This window comes from Nomascus leucogenys, chromosome 11, assembly GCF_006542625.1.
Source record: "Nomascus leucogenys isolate Asia chromosome 11, Asia_NLE_v1, whole genome shotgun sequence".
Taxonomy (NCBI): domain Eukaryota; kingdom Metazoa; phylum Chordata; class Mammalia; order Primates; family Hylobatidae; genus Nomascus; species Nomascus leucogenys.
The window spans coordinates 7336232-7358526 of NC_044391.1; the positions used below are offsets into that span (position 1 = coordinate 7336232).

Sequence of the window (22295 nt, forward strand, 5' to 3'; positions counted from 1 at the left end):
TCTGCAATTGGTTCCCAAACATAAAGGCTCTGATCATCCTCTTTATCTGAATCACTTGAGTATTAACTGAGAAGAATAGAAAAATCAAAACCTCCTTCCCAGAGAGCACTAAAAAGCTCAAGTTAGACTCCACTAACAACCAGTAGATCTTAACAAAAAGGACAAGATGCAAAGTTAATATTTTGCTTAAATGTGACTCTTTAGTTTTGGGCCAAGAATATCTCTTTGTTTTAATAAAAGACAACTTTAGAGTTGAACCACAAATTCTCAAAAGTCCCTAGATAATTTATTTTTGCAATGATGTAAGAGTCCAACTTTGCAAAATCCAGAAGAGAATGTCAGCAAATATAATCAATTAATGTCGTGCTTCACCAGAGATTAGAAAATACTTCAAGTGCAGCCAGTTCTACAGGTCTGCATTTCTCAAGTCGCTATGGTCCCAATATCAAACAAGTTCTGCAAAATCCGATATAACATGGCACCAATTGTAATTCTGTGTTCACATTAAATCCAGGTAGTTCCTAGTACCCATACAAGTAAATCACAAACATTTCTGGCCCATCTTCAGAGATTTTTACTCCCACCGAAAACAAAGTGGGTTCAGCAAGCTGTAGCTCTAGAGAATTTTAGGACAAATATCTAAATGTTTGCATAAATTATAAATTGTTATTTTGCATCCACATTTTGCATCCTGATACATTAACAGTATTAGCCCAGAGAAACTTTCTTCTGAAGGATGAGGTCCATTAAGGTCACTGGGTATGAGATATGGTCTTGTCCAAAACAGACAGCCCAGGCACTGGTCTTCCTGTTTGGACCTGCGTAGATCCAAACTCAAAATTTCACTGGGGTATCTCTAGGAACGTAATATATTAATAAGTATGCAGCTTATGGGATAGAAATATTAGACCAGTGCTTTGCAGACTTGGCTACCCATTGGAATCACTGAGAACCTTTAAAAGATACAAATACCTAGGCTTTTCTCACAGATATCCTGATTTAATTGCTTTGTGATGCAGCCTTGATAGTGGGGGGTGGGGCAGAGGGGAGGGATGGTCAAACAAGCTTCCCAAGTGATTCTCATCTGCATACAAAATTGCAAATCAGTGTTTTAGAGCAATGCTTCTCAAACTTCATCATGCACACAGATTATCTGGGGGTCATGTTAAAATGCAGATTCTGCTTCAATAGTTTTGGGTGGGGCCAAGATTCCATAGCTATAAACAAGCTCCCAGGTGAAGCCAATGCTGCTAGTCTGAGACCACATGTTGATCCTTCTGTAACCGGAGTCCAGACTCATTCTGCTCATCACACGACACCCAATAAGTTGAGAGACATGGAGTCGGAGCAAGGAAGGTGACCTTATTTCGAAGACCCAGCAAACCAAGAAGATGGTAAGCTAATGTCCCAAAGAACCAACCATCAACACAAATTTCAGTCTCTGTGTTAAGGGCAGAGGGAAGACAAAGGGGCTCTGTTCAAGAGGTGACCAAAGACCATGGACACCTGGGCACCAGCAAGGGTCTGGAGGTTTGGAACTTTTTGGCCTTGACCAGGTCACAATGCTCCTATAAATCTTTAACAAAACATAGTTGTTTACATACCTCCCCTTTAATCCCAGAGTTAATTTCAAAAAACTACATTATTGCTGTTTTTATGTTCTATTTCAGTGCTCTAAAATTATCGTAGCCTATGTGCAGGAATGGGTAAAGGCTGCTTAAACAAAAATGGAATTTGCTATGTTAGTTCTTTTGCTGTTTCACTGTTACGTCGCTAGTATCACCTGAGAGCTTGCTAGAACTCTCAGACCCAGCCCAGCATCTTTAGTTTATCATGATCCTCAGGTGATACAGATACACATTAAAGTTTGAGAAGCACTGCTATTCTAAAGGTTCTCAATTTGAAATACGGCTACCACCCGCATTCAGGTGCAGGCAGTGCTATCCCTTGAAACCTCCAGCTGTCTATCCCCTTTCACAGGCACAGCTATCCCACTATCCCTTACAGGAAAGACGGTCTCAGCCCATCTGTACTTTGTTGTGGCAGACTTTGGCGATTAACGGTTACAGATCAACAGCTGATAATACCAGATTAATGCTTTACAACCTTGGCTGCACATTGTAGCTGTTCTGCCCCACACATTCATCATTACTAGCTTTCTGTCTCCAGTACTGCCTCCAATGTCTCTTTTACCACCCCCACAAACTCCACCCTTGGAGCCCGCAATCCCTTGATTTTAAGATCTTTTCATTCTCCTGTTATATCTCGGGTTCTCTTTTCCTTTCTTCTATCCATCTTAAATTCCATGGGCTTTGAAACCACCTCATCTTGATACCCACCCCCATGCTGACTGGTCGCCCTTCAAATTCAGCACCACTAGCCTCAAGATAGCCTTTGGTGCTGCCTGCCAATCACACTGTTACTTAGGACCTCTAGTCACTGACTGTTCTAAATGGCAACTTCGTACTTTCCCCTTTCCCCTCAAACCTGCAACGTTTCTTGTACCTCCTGACTTTCAGCTAATAATGTTGCTTCTATCAACTACAGAAAAAAAAAATAAACTTTTAAAGAATTAAAATTACTTTTACTTAGCAGTCTTCCTGAGGACTGTAGACTGAAGCCTAGAGCCTCAGAGTAGCCCTTTAAACAGGTCCTATCAGACTGCTCCAATGCAGCATTTCAGTTCACAGTTTACATACAGGTAGTAAAGATTCAGTATACGCAAAATCGCATCTACATTTGGGTGCAAGAGTACATCTGATTATAGTTTACAGAAGCATAACCACTAACCGCATCAGACATTATCTTATGTGTAGGAGAAACAGCTAAAGTTATTTATTTATTTATTTATTTATCTGGGGGATTGTCCCACTTTATTTTTTATTTTTTTTATTTATATGAATTTGGGGGTAAGAATGCAGTTTTGTTACGTAGATATACTGTGTAGTGGTGAAGTATGGGCTTTTTGTATAACCATCACCTGAATAATGTGCATTGTACCCATTAAGTAATTTCTCATTCCTCTCCCTCCTCCTACCCTCCCACCCTTCCAACTCTCCAGTGTCTCTTATTTTACTCTCTACATCCATGTGTGTGCATTATTTAGCTCCCACTTAGAAGTGAGAACATGTAGTATTTGACTTTCTGTGTCTGAGTTGTTTCACTTAAGATAACGGCCTACAGTTGCATCCCTGTTGCTGCAAAAGACATGATTTCATTCCTTTTGTGGCTGAATAGTATTCCACTGTGTGTGTATGTGTGTATGCACACACCACATTTGCTTTATCCAATCGTCTGTTGATGGACTGTTAGGTTGATTTCGCATCTTTGCGGTTGTCAACGGTGCTACAATAAATACATATCTTTCTGATATAATAATTCCTTTTCCTTTGAGTAAATACCCAGTAGTGGGATTGCTGGATCAAATGGTAATTCTATTTTTAGTTCTTTGAGAAATCTCCATACTGTTTTCCATAGAAGTTGTACTAATTTAATTCCCACCAACAGTGTATAAGCATCCTTTTTTCTCCACAATCTTGCCAGCATCTGTTATTGTTTTGGCTTTTTAATAATAGACATTCTGAAGTAATTTATCTTTTGAGGAATACAGTGACTCAGGGAAGAGACATGGGGGGGGCCATATGCTCTATCTTGTTTTGTCTTCGAAGCATCTTTCCAGAAAGCTGCATATTGTCACAGAGTCAGGGGCCTTGTGAAATTATGCAGGCAAGCAGAAATGAGAAAAAAACAGCTTCTAACATTTGTTACTTTGTCTCACACTTCCTATTTCACTGAGAAAATAGAAAAAGGTCAGCACATCCACCTGCCTCCTCCACCACCTACCTGCTACTGTGCTCATATACTTGGCCTTCCACCTGCCACCATGGGGCAGGTGTCTGGATTCCTATCAAGGCCACCTGTGCACTAGCTCACAGTCACCAGCAGTCATTCAGCCTTAATACATCCAAAACTGTGGGTTGAGTTTCCCCTCCAAACCTGTTCTTTTCACAATCTCCAGGTAAGTAAATGGCAACTCCACCAGTCCAGATGCTCTGGACAAAACCGCTGAGTCATCTTTGACTCAGCTCTTTCCTTTGTACCCAAAGTCAAATCTGTAGGCCAATACTGTCAATTCCATGTTCCAAATACACTGTATTTGTTATCAGACTACTTCTTACCACCCCTGCTGCTACAAGCTTTGTCCAAACCACCATCTCCTCTTACCTCAGATGTACCCTGCTTCCACCCTTGAACCCAACAGTCTCTTCTCCACTAACAAGCAATGTGATGTTTAAAATCCTAAGTCAGGTCACAGCACATGTCTGGCCAGAACCCTTTAACATCTTCCCATCTCCTTCCAAGCAGAGCTGCCAGAGACTCTGCAGAACACAGAGTCTCTAACTTCATCCCTTCTCCTCCTCTTCATTCCCAAGCACTGCTTCAGACACTAGGACCTCCTTGCTCTTCCTCAGGCACTACCCACACGTGCCTGCCTCAGATAATTTCCACTTACACAGCCCTCTGCCTGGAATGGCCCTCCCTAGGGTATCTGCATATCTCACACTCTGACTCAGCTATCACCAAGAAACCAATAGCTTTAAATGCAGCCAGAATCACTGGCCAGCACAATCCGCCATCTCCCCAACCAGGCTTGGATCTAAATATCTTCTGGCTAAAAAGCAAGAAGGGGCGAAAGTTGTCCACAATTTTATCTGGCAGAGCATGTGCCATAGGCTAAGAAGGCAACCCCAAAATACCAAAGGCCGAGAAATATTTTGCTAAATAAGATCACTGGTAAAATCAGATCATAGTCTCCCACAGTGAATACTCAAGAGAGACCAACATCTCTTTGTAGATATATATGTACAAGATATATATTTTTATTTGTATAATACAGAAACATATATATTTACACACACACATATCACTTGCACAAAGCCAGTATGTGAATGAGGGGGTTAAGACAAGCCTGAATGAAAAGCCACTTCTTATACTAATGTTTTCTTCTCTTTCCTTTTTATTATGGAATTAGTGCACAAAAACAAGCATTATTTTATCTTTGTGCATGCATTTTTTCTGTCTCTTCTGTGCACTTAACTACACTTACGTTCGTGTGTACTTACTCTGTCCTTTATGGGGTCACATCATACATCTTGTGTGACTTGTTTTTCTCTAACTCTGTCTTTGAAGATATTTATATGCCAATACAGAACTACTTCATTCCTTTTAACAGCTGCATGCTATTCCATAATATTCCATGATACTCCATATATGGGTATACCATAATATACTTATTCCCATTTTTATTTTCATAAATATCTTGTCCATGATCAGTATATGCATTTATTCTAGGATAATTCCTAGAAGTGGCTTTCTGAGTCCAAGGCATGCACATTTTAACTTCTGAGACATGCTGCCAATTTGCCTTTCAAAAATGCTTGCCTAGACCGACTCCAGTGAACAGTATCTAACAATGCATGCTTCCTCGCCAGCACTTGGTAGGTTGATTATTATCAACATTTAAAAATTGTTTTGCTAATCTGATGGGTGAACATTATTTGTTTTTGTCTTAATTTGCATTTTCCTGATTAATAGTATGACTGCACTTCTTTAAATATACTTTTTAGTTATTTGCACTTAACTTTTCTCAGACTGGCAGTTCCTATCCTTTGCTCATGATTTTATTAAACTTTTTGAAAATTGATTTAGAGGAACTCTATGTGCTCTTATATCAATAATTTTTCCATTAAATGTATTTTAAATATTTTTCCAATTCTGTTTCTTGGCTCTTAACTTTATTTGCATTATATTTAGCCGCACATAAATGTTTAAGTCATACGTAGGAAACACATTTATGTTTTCATTGTTGTTATTAGTTTTGATGTTAGTTTTCTTTTTTTCTCTTTGGGATGGAGTGTTAGTCGTGTTTATAAAATGTCCCTATAGTTTCATTCAGAACTTCTGTGATTTGGGGTGTTTATTTTAAACATTTGGTCCATAAATCTATTCATCCATCTAGTTTATTTCTATGTGCTGTGTGAGGTAAAGGACTATTTAAAAAAAATTTTTTTTTTTTATTTTGAGACAGTGTCTCACTCTGTCTCCCAGGCTGGAGTGCAGTGGCGTGGTGTCAGCTCACTGCAAACCTTCTCCCCCTGGGTTCAAGTGATTCTAGTGCCCCAGCCACCAGAGTAGCTGGGATTACAGGCGCCTGCCACCACACCCACTTAATTTTTGTATGTTTAGTAGAGACAGAGTTTTCTCCATGTTGACCAGGCTGGTTTTGAACTCCTGGCCTCAAGTGATCTGCCCACCTCGGCCTCCCAAAATGCTGGGATTACAGGCATGAGCCACCACATGATCAATTTTTTTTAAAGATATTTCTAATAATTTCCCCAATATCATTAATTAAATAGTTCTTTTCTTTTCTTTTTTTCTTCTTTTTTTTGATGGAGTCTTGCTCTTTCGCCCAGGCTGGAGTGCAGTGGTGCGATTTTGGCTCACTGCAACCTCTGCCTCCTGGGTTCAAGTGATTCTCCTGCCTCAGCCTTCCTAGTAGCTGGGATTACAGGCATGAGCCACCGCACCTGGCCAATTTTTTTTAATGATATTTCTAATAATTTCCCCAATATCATTAATTAAATAGTTTTTTTGTTTTTTTTTTTTTAGACAGAGTCTTGCTCTGTCACCCAGGCTGGAGTACAGTTGCACGATCTTGTCTCCTAGGTTGGCACGATTCTCATGCCTCAACCCCCCGAGTAGCTGAAATTACAGGCATGCGCGTGCCACCGTGCCCGGCTAATTTTTGTATTTTAGTACAGACTAGGTTTCACCGTCTTGGCCAGGCTAGTCTCAAACTCCCAACCTCAAGCGATCCGCCTGCCTCAGCCTCTCCAAGTGCTGGGATTACAGGCCAGGCGTGAGCCACAGAGCACGGCTAAATAGTTCATTTTTAACTCAGTTATATGAAATGTTGACCTATTTTCCTATTATTTTGGGTAACTCTACAAGTTTTTATTTAATTCTTTAAGATTTTCTTTCTGTGTATACTTTAGAATTAGCTTGTGAGGTATAGAATTTGGAAAAAACTGGCCATTTTCATTAAATCTATAGGTTATCTTTGGAAAATTTGATATCTTCATAGCAGTCTTCCTGTTCAGAAATCTGTCTCTCCATTTCTTTACATATTTCTTATGTTCTTTAGTAACAATTTATAATTTTCTTTATAAAAGTCTTACCATTTTCTCTTACTGGGCACAATTTTTTAATCATGACATAATTTGAATATTATCTTTTTCCCATACCATCTTCCAGTTAGCTATTGATAACATATAGCAAAGCAATTGTTATTTTTATATTCTAACCTCAAATGCTGCCACCTTAATAAATTCACTCCTTCACAGTTTCTCAGATAGTTGCATTAGAATTTCTGGAATTTTTCATGGGTGACATGAAAAACTGTACATATATTATCTTTGGGGTTTGCTATTACAGTAAACTTATTGTGATATTTAACTGCTCTAAACTTACTTTTTTCTCTACTGAACTTTTTAAAATAAATGTATGTTAATGCCTTTCCTGTGATTGTAAATTTGTCAGGGTTTTTTTTTTTCCTAAAGTATTTCTGTGTAACTATCAGATACATAAAAGTCCTTGGCTCTAATAGTTCTTGGTGGATTTTTCCTTTTATTATGCTTTTTACTTTATATTCTAGTTTACCTTCTATTATTATTTATGTACCTTTTTTCTTCAATAGCCATCTCTTTCTTTTATCTTCAGCATTTCCAGAAAATGTATATCTCTTACAAGCAACAAATAGATTGAAACACAAAAAAAGTTGTATTTTAATAATATATTAACACTTATTTAAACCATATGAAATTGCTGTTTTGATAGGTTAAAAATAGTCAAACATTGGCAATTCCATATGGTTAAACCTATAATACTGTAATTACATACTTATACTGATTCTGCCATATTTATGTTTTACATTCATATCTTCTTCTATTTTTTATTTTAAATACTTCTCCTTTTACACTTAGTACAGTAGTTTTTCTTTTAACACATATGCATTTTTTTACTTCTCCTTTTTTAAAAACTTCAAGCTTTTTAAAAATTATAAATATTTATAGTGTACAATATGATGTTTTGATATACATATACATTGTGAAATATTTATAACTATCAAGCTAATAACGTATCCATAATTTCACATAGTTACCTTTTTCTTCCTTTTTTTGGGGAGGACATTTAGGATCTACTTTCTTATCAATTTCAAGTATACAATATATTATTAACTATCGTCACTATGCTGTACATTAGGTCTCCAGAACTTATTCATACTACATAATTGAAACGTTGTACCCTTTGACCAGTATCCCCCTATTTTCGCCATGCCCCCAGGCCTGGCAACCAACATTCTACTCTCTGCCCCTATGATTTCAATGTTTTTAGATTTCACACGTTAAGTGAGATCATATGGTATTTGTCTTTCTTATTTCCCTTAGTATAAAGTCCTCCAGGTGCATCCATGTTGTCGCAAATGTCCTTCTCTTTTGAGCCTGAAGGGTATTCCATTGTGTATCTATACCGCATTTCTTTATCCATTCATCCATGATGGACACTTGGGTTGTTTACATATCTTGTCTATTGTGAGTAATGCTGCAATAAACACAGGAGTGCAAATATCTCTTGGAGATAGTGATGTCATTTACTTTGGATATACACCGAGAAGTGAGATTGCTAGATCATATGGTAGTTCCATTTTTAAATTTTTTTGGAACCTCTATATTGTTTTTCATAACAGCTTCATCAATTTACCTTCCCACCATCAGTGGACAAGAGTTCTCTTTTCTCCACATCCTTGCAAACATTTGTTATCTGTTGTCTTTTTAGTAACATCCATTCTCACAGATAAGAGGTGATTTCTCATTGTGGTTTTCATTTGCATTTCCCTGACAATTTGTGACGCTGACCTATTTTTAATATATCTGTTGGTCATTTGTATGTCTTTTTTGAGAAATATCTGTTTGGGTCTCTTGCCCATTTTTTAATCAAGTTTTTGTTTGTTTGTTTGTTTTGCTACTGAATTGTTTGGATTCCTTATGTATTCTGGGTAATAACACCTTATAAGATATATGGTTTGCAAATATTTTCTCCCATTCTGTAGGTTGCCTCTTCACTCTGTTTATTATTTCTTTTGTTGTGCAGAAGCTTTTGCTTTTTAGTTTGATGCAATTCCATTTTTTGGTTGTTTTTTTTGTTTGTTTGTTTTGTTTTTGTTGCCTGTGTTTTGAGATCATAGCAAAAAATTCACTGCCCAGATCAATGTCAAGATTTTTCCCTAAGTTTCTTTCTAATAGTGTTACAGTTTCAGGTCTTACATTTAAGTATTTAATCCATTTTGAGTGCATTTTTGTATATAGTATGAGAAAAGAATCCAATTTCGTTATTCTGCATATTTATATCCAATTTTTCCAACACCATGTATTGAAAAGACTCTCCTTTACCCATTGTGTGTTTTTGTCTCCTTTGTCAAAGATCCATTACTGTAAATGCATGAATTTATTCCTGGGCTCTCTATTCTGTTCCATTGGCCTATGTGTCTGTTTCTATGCCAGTACCATGCTGTTTTGATTACTGTACCTTTGTATATTTCAAAATCAGGTAGTGCATTCTCAATTATTACAGAAAATGCCTGTGGGTGTTAACCTTATGACTCCTTGCATATACTGAAAAATGTGTGTATTTGTTTTTATTTGGTTGCTAACTTGGAAGAGTACAAAATTTTTAGTTCAAGTTTTAAGCAATCTGATTATTTTCTTCTATGAAGTGTGAAACTTTATTTGCTTTAATAAGTACCTGATGAACTCTTTATATCTTAAAATTCAAATTTTTCCTCATCTCTAGAAATTTCTCCCTTCTCTTCCTTCTTACACTTTGCCTTCTTTCCCTCCTCCTTCTCTTCCTTTCCTCCTTAACCTCCTTCTTTCAATCTTGCCATGTCTATTAGAGAGATGTTTGTCCTTCTGAATCTGCCCTATATATATATCTCTTGACTTGCCCTTTATATTTTCTTTTCTTTGTCCTTTTCACTGTCTTATGAAAGAAATCATCAATATAATACTGTAGCTTATTAATTTGCCTTTTTGTCATGGTCATTATTTTTTGAACTGTTTATCCTTTAAATGGGTGCATTGTTATGTTTATATAAAAATGTCACTTCTACATATATATATATATATGTAGAAGTGACATATAAGCTACAATATATATATATTCATGTTCACCTATCTTGAGTGACTGTAGAAGTGGAATAGGATGAGTTTCCAGGGCCAGTAGATTGTCTTCTTGTTATGTGGGCTCTGCATTTCTCTACATTGGGGCATTGCTTTTCCCTCTTCTTCCTGTTGCCCACCACAAAGCTTTGTCCTGTGGCCAATATTATCACTTCTTATTTGTTAGCCCAATAGAAAGAGGATGAAGGGATCTACCCTCACCTTGAATGTCAGCTTGTTATAGCTCTTCACTCTCAACTTGAAGCTGCCTCTATTAGCTTACATCCATGCCAGTCTTCTCTGCAAATATTTGGACCCATGGTTTCCTGTGGTTTAATTTCCCCAGTGATCAGATCTTACTTATGTCTGTCTTTGTGATTCTTCTGCATTTCTGATTCATTGATGACACTCTTGATGGTCTTTCTAGGCATTTAGAACTTTATTTTGTTTCTTAAATATCTATTTTTTATTGTTTTTCCATGGAACTTTTAGAAGAGTGGTAGGATTCATGTAAGTACTGAGTCTGCCATCTTTATTCAATATCTCTATCTAATTCTTTAAGAATAAAATTTAAATTTAGCCATCTTTAAGTTAGGTTCTTATACTTCGAAGAACTACTGTAAATACAGTTACCCTTATCAACAAAAAGGAAAATATAAGCATATTTTGTTATTATCCCAAGTTCTGCCTTAGAAACAGCTGGCTCTCAAAAGGACAATTATATAAAATACAGTATTCGGTGAGAACTGAAGTGTCAATGTAGATGCAAATGAATAACTTTGTGTTTGATAAAGATTCTTTCTCACTCTACAAGAGATATGCTTCCAAATTTGGTAATAGTTTTAACAATGAGCTATGGATATGCTCTTTTCACTTTCATACAAGCATCAAGCCTTGTAGCAGGGTTTATTGGAAAGAGCATGGTTTGGGAACTGGAAATATTAATAATTCCCATTTTGTCCAATCAAGTTTTCTGACTTTCCATCAACTTATCTATAAAAGTTTGATAGAAATATCTATAACACTTGGAAAATTATAAATTATCATACAAATATAAAGATTGAAAAATAAAGATTATGACATTGCAGAAGAAACAATGCTATTTTTGTGGGTCTTTTTAGGTTTAACTCACTTCTTTCTACACTCCATTCTCCAAAATGATCGTGTCCTTATGGCCTGGTATTTTCTATCATATCTAGCCATTTGTATCAGAAAGCAAAATAAAGATGGTAAGCCAAATGACAAATTAAGTCTATAGATAAATAAAGATATATCCTATTGCAATGCTTTTGTTTTTGAAATATCAAGTCCAGCTTCATTTTCTGGTTTAGTTATAATGCTGTGGGAAGCTTCTCTGGGACTAGAGGACATTGACCTTTGGAAGGCGTTGGCTGCTCCTGAAGAAAGCTCCTGGCTGTTTAAAGGAATGGGGTGGAGTGGAAATACACGCAGACAGGAAACCTCGCAGGTGGGGAGAAGAAGAGGGCCATGCCCAAAAGCAAGTCAGTTCATTCACCGATCAGATCTTTAATTCTAAGTAGGTCTCCAAACTCAATTGGCCCTCTCAGAAACATGTAGGTTACTGACCTTGTGTATCAGATCTGGGTTAATGTTTATGTCATGCACAAAGAAATAACTCTGAGTACTTTAGAAAAAAAAACAAACAAACTAGCCCTTCCTCTTTGCAGGGGAGTTGCAAGTACTTAATTTATACAATTTCTATTGAGCATGAAGATTATTCCCTAGAAGGAAGACTTTTCTGGCCCTACAGAATACATTAGAATCCCTGTATTTTGCCCTCAAAGCATTTATCTCAGTGAAGAGCCAGCTGTCCCTTTCTACATAGGTACAAATTCTGAATCCCTGAGTCAGGAGGCAGAGAGTTTAGACAGGATGAAGTATTTTCTGACCTTCTCTTAGGTAGCCATGACAATGCATCTTCATGTGGCGTGGGCTGGGAAGCCATGGGCTGTTTTTTCAAGCCAACGCCAAGTTCCCTATGACTAAGGGACATTCCTACTATATATAGTCTGGCAACCTGCTGGCCCTAGTTTTCCATATCATGGGCCAGGGTTTTTGTCATCACTGGTGTTTTGGAGGGAAGCTAGGTATGACCGAAATCACTCTGAAGTCACTGTCTAGGGGAGTGGGTGAGGTCCGAGGCTGACCAGAGTTCAAGTCACACACCTTTCTGGGCCTGATTCTCCTCATGGGCCGAGTGGGTGTTTGAGCTCTAAAACAGCAGTCCCTGATCTTTTTGGCACTGGGGACTGCTTTTGAGGAAGACAATTTTTCCACCAAAAGCCAGGTGGGGTGACGGGGTATAGTTTCAGGATGAAACTGTTCCACCTCAGATCATTAGGCATTAGATTCTCATAAGGATCACAAAACCTAGACCCCTCACATGCGCAGTTCACAATAGGGTTTGCACTCCTATGAGAATCTCATGCCACTGCTGATCTGACAGGAGGTGGAGCTCGGAGCTCAGGAGGTAATGCTCGCTCACGCACTGCTCACCTCCTGCTGTGTGGCCCGGTTCCTAACAGGCCACAGACTGGTACCTGTCTGCAGCCCAGGGCTTGGGGACTCCTGCTCTGTGATAGTTGTGGCCCCTCTAGCCCTGGTGCCCTGTGCATCTTGTGGTTCCAAATCTGAAATTAATTTTAATTTTATAGACAGAATATTTTGGTTCTTGTCTCCTTCTCTCCAAAGCCAACTGCTACTTTATTTTGGGTAAGATTCCTCATAAAACCTAAAATTACAATTCTCTTTAGAGTCCAGAAATATTACTTACACACCTACTTCTCTCTTTTCTCATGATAGGATGAGTTTATAGATTATTATTTCAAATAAGACTTTTAAATTTATAAATAGATAAACACAACATTTGGGGATTAGAATAATTCACAAAGCAGTAAACAGTCTGAAAAAATGTATTGAATCGAAGAAGAAATAGTTTGAGAACGAGTTTTCTAGAATTATATAATCTTGTAGCCTCAAAAATATGTCTCTTTCCCTGTGAGAAAGACATATAAAGAGTATAATTGATTATCAGAAACTTGGAGCTTTAAATCATAACAAAACCTACATCACAGCTACTTAAAGAAAATGCATTCGAGGTGAGACTTTTAAATGTAGAATTGCCCAACCATCCTTCAAATTCAGACAGTATATGCTTATGAACATTCTTTCCTACAAAAAAAAAGTATACTTTTTCCCCAAGAAATGATGCTATTGTCACCAAGGACCAAAGGATGAAGTGACAGAACGGTCTGTGGCTTCGGTGTAGCCATCTGCCATCAAAACCTGCCTATTCTCCATATTATCTTCTGCAATGAACCAGTGCAGAGAATGAGTGGGCAAAGCGGTAGCATACGGTCATCCACAAAGGCACTCCCCATGGTCTCCTTGTTCCTTGAGGAAATCAGCTTCATTTAATAAGGGAAAGGAGAGCCAAGTGCTCCGAGAGCATAGGCGGAAGAATGAGAAGGCTCACTCCCAATTATTCAGTGACCCCTCATTACCTGCAGGATAAAGGATGAACTCTTCCTGCAAATGCTTCGGGTGCTCAAGGTTCCCACTGTCTGTGCCCAGCTGACATTGCAGCCTCACCTACGCTGTAGGGAGTCATTAGGGGATGGGGTCAGAGAGGTAACCAGAAGCTATATGAGTCAGGATGTCGAATCAGGAGTGAGGTGGGAGCCATTATAAGTTCTGAGCAAAGAGTGACAGCGTATGCGTTATAGTTTGTTCTTATTAATTCTTCCCAAATGCACTCCACATTCCCAGCATACAAACCCACTCCCTGGAGAACTCCCAAAGCATCCCTGCCCATAACAATCTCATTCTGCCTTGGTGCCCATCTCCAAGGACTCTCCTACATAAAGCTTCCCTGATTCCTCCAACAAGGTAGGACTCTCCCTCTTACTGTAATCCCACGAATGTCCAAAGTGCTTGGCTTAGACCACAGTTACCATTATTGCATTTTCTGCCTTGGATTAACTTTCTTCCTGTTTGCTCCAAGAATACTCGCAGGAGAATCTTGAGGCTGCAGCATTCATCCTAAGAAAACCTTGCCATGAACTATTAATATCTCACTTGTATTATTTTCGCATTGCTCCAGTATATCAATTTTGAAAACAAAAGACATCATTCTATTTGTAGCATTCTGGTTTTAGTAATGGTATTTCCGCTTACATAATATAGTACTCTCTAGCTCATGGAAAATGTCAAATCCTAGAAAACGCAGCATTCCTAAGCGTGATGTTAGCATCATTCTTTAACAGTTGTTAACCAAAAATTCATTTGATGAATCTGATTTTTCCTAAATAGATTATTCTGATGCAGATGATTTTGATGTTAGTTCTATTTAGAACTAACTCCAAGAACAGTTTTTATATTTTATTTTCACATTGAAAATCAGTCAGATTTGCTTCAGCCTCAAAGAGCATGTTTATGTAAAACCAAATGAGCGCCGGCAATGAGATATACTTTTTTTTCTAAACGGGAAGAGGGAACTATTAAGAGTCAAATGATGACATTAGACATGTCTTGCTTTAAGCCTCAGCTAGATTGCAGATCCCTTTAGTCACGGATTACACTTTATACAGCAACTCAGTGTTCTTACCTCAGCTGTGAGAGAGGCCCGCTGCCTCCATGAGCTCCTCTGATTAGTTTCCATGGGACATGTAACAGCCAGCAGGTCCAATGGTTCAAGTTCATCCCCACTTCTAAACACACAGTGAGTGATATATTCATGTTCAAAAAAGTTGAAAACACACGATCATCTCAACCATTTTTTTTCCAACGAAACTGCTTTGGACATAGACACCTGTGTTACCCTTAGAGAAACTGCAGGGACGTGTTGTCTCTACTTGCTCTCGGGCTTGTATTGCACTGACATCTTTGTTACGCCTATTCATCACATGTTTTCATTCCCCTACTAAAAGGCATATTCTTTAGCCTCACAGATTTACTTCCCTCACCTACTGACCTTTGCTCAAAATATATCTGTAGATGTGTTATTTCCACAGCTCTTCTAGGTCTTCTTCCCTGCTTCAATTGTAAGTGAAATCCAGAAAGCAAAGAACCAGAGATAACCTTCTACCTCTGTTCTAACAGGATTTTGTGCCACTGTATCAAGACTTTGAAAATTTTTATACACGTAACCTTTACATGCGAATCAGAGACAACTGGAACCGGCCCATCTGCAGTGCCCCAGGGCCTCTGTTTGACGTGATGGAGAGGGTGTCGGATGACTATAACTGGACGTTTAGGTGAGACAGCCACTTGGAGGGGCTTGGTGAAAAGAAAAACCTTTCAAGGAAATCCTAGCGTGGCCACTAGATAACAAATCCAAAAACAACAAGGCAAGGAAGCCATTGGTTTTGTATCATATATGCCTAATGCCAGGGGAGGATGGTACAGTAATTAAGCAGCTGCCAGAGTGGCTTTTTTGTATTGTAATTAACCTAAGACCTGTGTCAGAAGGTGCAGGACACACCAACCCAGCCAGGAAGACCCCTTTCAGCTTTATTGACAAATACTACTCTCTTACTTATAGCTGAATGAGACAGCGATGACCGTGGTTCTTGTTCCGTTCTCTTGCTGGAATTTAAACCAGAGCATGGGTGTCATAGAAATAAGTGCCCAAGGAAAATCAGGGCTAAGTAACAATCCGTGGGTCAAGATATCTTTCTCCAGTGCTCTGCCCAACTTCATCATGGGTTTACCCTCCTCTTAGGGAAAACCATATTTTGGTAACAACTTTGTTGATGCATAATAGATGCATATTATTTTGGAGTACATGTAATAATTTAATACATTCATATAAATTGTAAAGATCAAATCAGTGTACTTGTGGCATCAATCATCTTAAATATTTGTCTTTTTTTATGACAGAATCATTTAAATTATTTTCTTCTAGCTATTTTGAAATAGACCATACATTATTTTATAAACCACAGTCACCCTACTGATCTGAGTTTTATTTCTTCTATCAAACCGTATCTTTGTACCTGTTAGTCAATTTCTCTTTATCTCCCCCTCCTCCCTACCTTTTCTAGCCTCTGGTAACAACCAATCTACTCTCCCTTCATGAGATCTGCCTTTTTAGCTCCCACATTATAGGTTAAAAAAAAAAAATGTGATATTTGACTTCTGTGCCTTGCTTATTTCACTTAATATAAAGGCCTCCAGTTCCATCCAAATTGCTTCAAATGACAAGGTTTTCTTTCTTTTTCTTTCTTTATGCTGACAACAGTGCAAGTTAATAAGAAAGAAAACATGTGATTTGGGCCAGACCTAAGGCCTCTCCAGCACTAGGATAATTTTTTTTTTTTACATTTGGGAAAATAAAACTTTATTAAATCAAATGAATGGGCATGTCTGTTTCCTAAGAAAGACAATGATAATGAACTTGGTGGAAGGAATAATAGTGGGTAGGAGTTTGTTGACTTTGCTTTTAGCCTCACGGTAGCTGGTAGAGCAACAGGGAATAATTAGCATTTTTTTTTAATGTGACTGCTTATCTGCTTGTTCATTGCTGCAGCTTCAGTTCTGAGTTGACGCTTGAACTGCCAACAGTATCCATTATTCCAGACACGGTCCAAAGAGGGCAGCCAGCCTGCACTGGTCCTGGAGCTGTGATCGAAGTTGGCCCCAACTCAGTTTGGGGAAAGTTCCTTCAACTTCTTTTTCCTTTTCTTTAACAAATTCTTTATAGGACAGTCCTGTTTGTTGGTTCCCAGAGATGCCTTCTTCATCTTGGATCATCCAGGGGGGTGTGACACCTGAGTGGATGTTACCAACTCCTAGTATATCCTGATGGCCAAGGAATATCGGAGACTGTCCTGTCTCCATCCAGTCAAGCTCTGGAGCTGTGGCAGGTCCAAGTCGGAGGGCTGCTGTGAGCTGGAAGCTACTTGGCTGTTCATCCTTTTCCAGCTTCCAGGGACTAAAGTGCCTGGCACTGGCTGAGGGGGTCTGGATCCTCCGAGGGAAACCAACCTCTAGGACAGACTGAACCACCTCCTGCCAGCTCTGTTCCACCTCATGGATCTGAGCTGCCATCTCCTTGGTCACCTCATCCTCTTTTTCTTGATAGGAACCCAAGCCTTCCACCAGGGATTTTTTGAATCGTGCATAAACCTGCGGAGAGGATTATGTGCTCATTTACATGTTTCCCCGCAGGTTTACTGGAAGAGTCATCAAAGATGTCATCAACATGGGCTCCTATAACTTCCTTGGTCTTGCAGCCAAGTACGATGAGTCTATGAGGACAATAAAGGATGTTTTAGAGGTGTATGGCACAGGCGTGGCCAGCACCAGGCATGAAATGGGTATGTACATTCACTGTTTTGAAATTTTTTGCTGTTAGATCTCAGATTCCTTGTGTCCGTCTCTCAAACCTAGATCATATTTGGACTGTGTCCATTAAAAAGGTGTTATAAAATGCAGAAAGAAAAAAAGAGAGATTTGGGGAAATTTCAAGCATTAGGCTGTTGCCAGGCAGTTTATTAATTGCATGTTTCAATTCTCCAGAATAGACAAAAATGGATCTTTCCTGCCCATATTATCTAAAATAGCAACACTGTGCCTCCTCTAGCTGGTCCTTTTCTGCCCTTTCTTCCACTTTTCTTAATGATGTTCATCACTGGTTAAAATGATCTTGCATTTGTATTTGTGTATGGCCTGTCTCTGCTCCTAAAACATAAGCTTTGTGAGAAGAGGGATTGGACTTGTGGAATGTTGCACTGAACAAATGAATGAATGGACCAGATGAAGCAGATGAGCAGCCTGCCTCTTTATTTTCCTTTTAGTGAAAATGTTTTTCTCTTACTCAAAGGAGTAACATCTGTGAGAAGGAAACCCACTCATCTTCAATTCAGGAAGAAAGAATAATGCAAGCTTGTTCTTATAGAGTGCTTTTCAATTCTTGGCATGAGGATAGAGAGAGGGAGAGCGTTCATTTATTAAAAAAAAAAACAAAAAAACAAAAAAAAACCCACCTGTGTAGGCAACACAGGTGGTGTTATTCTCATCTTCTGGGGGAAGAATCTGAGATCATGGCACCTAAGTGATGTACTCAAGGAAGTTAAATAACCAACCTAATTCCCAGCCTAGCTCAGCTTTCTCTGCTACAGCCCTTCTCCCTCCCAGTGACACATGCAAGGTTCACCAGGTCAGTTAGGTCTGTCTAAGAATTGGAGGCAAATGTGATTAAAAAGGGATTTACTATCATGTTAATGAATTATGAACCACATGTCCCTCTTAGGTAACCAGTTAGTAGAGAGTTTTAGAAACTATTTAATTATTCAGACTTGTGCAACAAATAATTCACATTGAACAAAGTAGGTACGTTTTTAATCCCAACATTCATTGGCTAAAGCTCTAGAGTTAATAGTGGGTGCACAGATTTCTTAAGAAAAACATCTTACTTATCTTCATTTTGAGGCATAAGGGCTGGAGATGTTAACAGGGTGGAGATGAAAATGGGAGGCTTTACTCCACTTAGAAGGACTGGGTCACCTGTGATGCCCCATTTGGAGATGGGACAGAGACTGGAGGATTACCCCTAGCCATAAGGAGCACAGGGTCAGTAATCATTTGAGACATTTCCTCTGGTGCTGGTGACACCCAATACCAGGGTTGTTAATGACCAGGCAGAAGACACATTCCTGATAACAACCCCCCAACTCAGTGAGACAGAACGCTCCCTACACAGGCGGTAGAGGCTGAAGGAAAGCTGCTTGATACAGACAGTGGTTCACTTACAGGGGAAGCCAGATACGGAACATGGGTCCCCAACTCCATAGGTGTAGCAAACCCTAAGAAACTAGGCAGAAATGAAGGTCCCATTTGGGACTGTCACTCAGCCCAAGTTCTTTCTCCACCTACTCACCCTTCTGAATCGCCCAGTTTTTAATATTTCTCCATTTCATTTAGCTCTCCATGTCAAGTTCTAAGAAAAGGACTTTAACATTTTTCAAGTAAATAGTGAAAGACTCAAAGAGAAGCCACCGTCACTAATTTTAGGCAAATAGAATGACTGAAATATGAATATAAGCAGCCAGTCCGGAAATGAATAAATAAAGAGGATAAAGTATTCTGGAACATTAACAATAATCTTAACATGGCATGCAAGAATTGGGAGTAGCGTGATTCTGAAAGCCATTTATTCTAATGAACACAGGTAACTTCTGGAAAACATGTCTTAAGAGAATATCTAACAGTACAAATGGGTTAACAATGAAAATTGGAAAGCTAGAAGTTCAACAATTTTTAGTAACCAAAATAGCTTCTTGAGAACCTACAAGTTCATGAACATTTAATCACTAAAAAATAACTCCTCAGAGCTTTTAAAAATAGTTTTCAGTGTTTTAGGGGAAAAAGGAAAATAAAATCCATGTAACAAAAGAGGAAAGATAAAAAAGGAAATAACAAGGAATTACTTAAAACATAGATGACAGATATTATTTTGACAAAAAACAAAAATGTACCTAGAACAGATTTGTCTATTAAGAGAAAAAGACTGAGATTTGGCCAAAAACCTAAGCTCAACTATGTGCTGTAATTTAAAAATATATGATATTAAGTTAAAATTATTTCAAAGGGTGAAAAATAGAAAGATAGGTCCCACCAGGTACCTAGTGCCCACCTCCCTGCTGCAACCACCAAAGGGGCCCAAAAGGGAGGTCATGTCAGTAGAAGGAGCAGCAAAGGAAGAGCCCAGGAGGCAGGTTCCTGGAGGAAGATTGTTTGCAAAATCTGCACCTGTAAATGTTAAAACTGAGCCCAAAAATACAGCTGGGAATGATATATTTCCGGACACATCTGTACAGAAGTGCAAATGCTATTTTTAAGTTGTGAAATTATGCCCTACTGCTTATTTTAGAGTACAACTAAAAAATAGTGGAATACAAAATTAAGGGAGACTTTGACTCCTTTATGGATCAATTTACATTCCACACAAATGAAGCAACAAAAAACAAAAAAATGATATGGTAATAGGAGACTATAAGGTGTCTCCCACAGTTGACAACCATACAGCCAGCATAACCTTGATCTCCAAATCTGACAAACATGCATTTAATAAAGGGAAAACTATAAATTACTATTACTTTATATATTTTATATATAAAATATAAATAATATATTACTTATAAAGTAATAAAGAAGCCAAAAATAAATAAATGATATAGAAGACATTAACAATGTAATCGTTAATGATTGTTAATTTAATAGTTATCTATTGAATGCTAAACTTTAAAACATATTATCACTATGGTACTGGTACCAAAACAGAGACATAGATCAACGGAACAAAACAGAGCCCTCAGAAATAATGCCACATATCTACAACTATCTGATCTTTGACAAACCTGACAAAAACAAGAAATGGGGAAAGGATTCCCTATTTAATAAATGGCACTGGGAAAACTGGCTAGCCATATGTAGAAAGCTGAAACTGGATCCCTTCCTTACACCTTATACAAAAATTAATTCAAGATGGATTAAAGACTTACATGTTAGACCTAAAACCATAAAAACCCTAGAAGAAAACCTAGGCAATACCATTCAGGACATAGGCATGGGCAAGGACTTCCTGACTAAAACACCAAAAGCAATGGCAACAAAAGCCAAAATAGACAAATGGGATCTAATTAAACTAAAGAGCTTCTGCACAGCAAAAGAAACTACCATTAGAGTGAACAGGCAACCTACAGAATGGGAGAAAATTTTTGCAACCTACTCATCTGACAAAGGGCTAATATCCAGAATCTACAATGAACTCAAACAAATTTACAAGAAAAAAAACAAACAACCCCATCAAAAAGTGGGCAAAGGACATGAACAGACACTTCTCAAAAGAGGACATTTATGCAGCCAAAAAACACAGGTAAAAATGCTCATCATCACTGGCCATCAGAGAAATGCAAATCAAAACCACAATGAGATACTATCTCACACCAGTTAGAATGGCCATCATTAAAAAGTCAGGAAACAACAGGTGCTGGAGAGGATGTGGAGAAATGGGAACACTTTTACACTGTTGGTGGGACTGTAAACTAGTTCAACTATTGCGGAAGTCAGTGTGGCGATTCCTCAGAGATCTAGAAATAGAAATCCCATTTGACCCAGCCATCCCATTACTGGGTATATACCCAAAGGATTATAAATCATGCTGCTATAAAGACACATGCACACGTATGTTTGTTGCGGCACTATTCACAATAGCAAAGAGTTGGAACCAACCCAAATGTCCAACAACGATAGACTGGATTAAGAAAATGTGGCGCATATACACCGTGGAATACTATGCAGCCATAAAAAATGATGAGTTCATGTCCTTTGTAGGGACATGGATGAAACTGGAAACCATCTTTCTCAGTAAACTATCGCAAGGACAAAAAACCAAACACCGCATGTTCTCACTCATAGGTGGGAACTGAACAATGAGAACTCATGGACACAGGAAGGGGATCATCACACTCTGGGGACTGTTGTGGGGTGGGGGGAGCGGGGAGGGACAGCATTAGGAGATATACCTAATGCTTAATGACGAGTTAATGAGTGCAGCACAACAACATGGCACATGGATACATATGTAACAAACCTGCACATTGTGCACATGTACCCTAAAACCTAAAGTATAATAACAATAAAAAAAAAAATAAAGAATAAGATAGGGCAAAAATAAATATACAATATAATAATTGGCCCATATAATAAGTTTCTGTAAAAACATCTTCAAAATGTATATAAAAGTAGTATTTTGTAAAACCTCTAATCCAAAATGCTATCTGTCTAAACATATTATAAAAAATGTTTCAGAACAACAAAAAAAATTACCTCTATACTTCACCTTTTTAAATCCTCACTGAATTTTCATAAAAATCTACTATATATTATGCCACAAAGAAAACCACATGAAATTCTAAAAAGTAGAACCTACATAAGTCACATTCTTGAATCCTGTGAATAAAACTAAAAATTAATAAGAAACTAACAAGTATG

At 38.2% G+C, this 22295-nt stretch overlaps 1 protein-coding gene and 1 pseudogene across 1 annotated transcript in view; one reads left to right on the plus strand and one right to left on the minus strand.

Moving 5' to 3' along the window:
• SPTLC3 (serine palmitoyltransferase long chain base subunit 3) overlaps positions 1 to 22295 on the plus strand; it is a 166812-nt gene that overhangs the window by 48862 nt on the left and 95655 nt on the right. Inside the window, exons 3-4 of the mRNA XM_003252865.4 lie at positions 15399 to 15553; positions 17469 to 17617. Coding sequence (XP_003252913.2) covers positions 15399 to 15553; positions 17469 to 17617 — 304 coding nt within the window. The remainder of the gene's footprint in view (positions 1 to 15398; positions 15554 to 17468; positions 17618 to 22295) is intronic.
• Positions 16778 to 17435, minus strand: LOC105740414 (annotated as a pseudogene).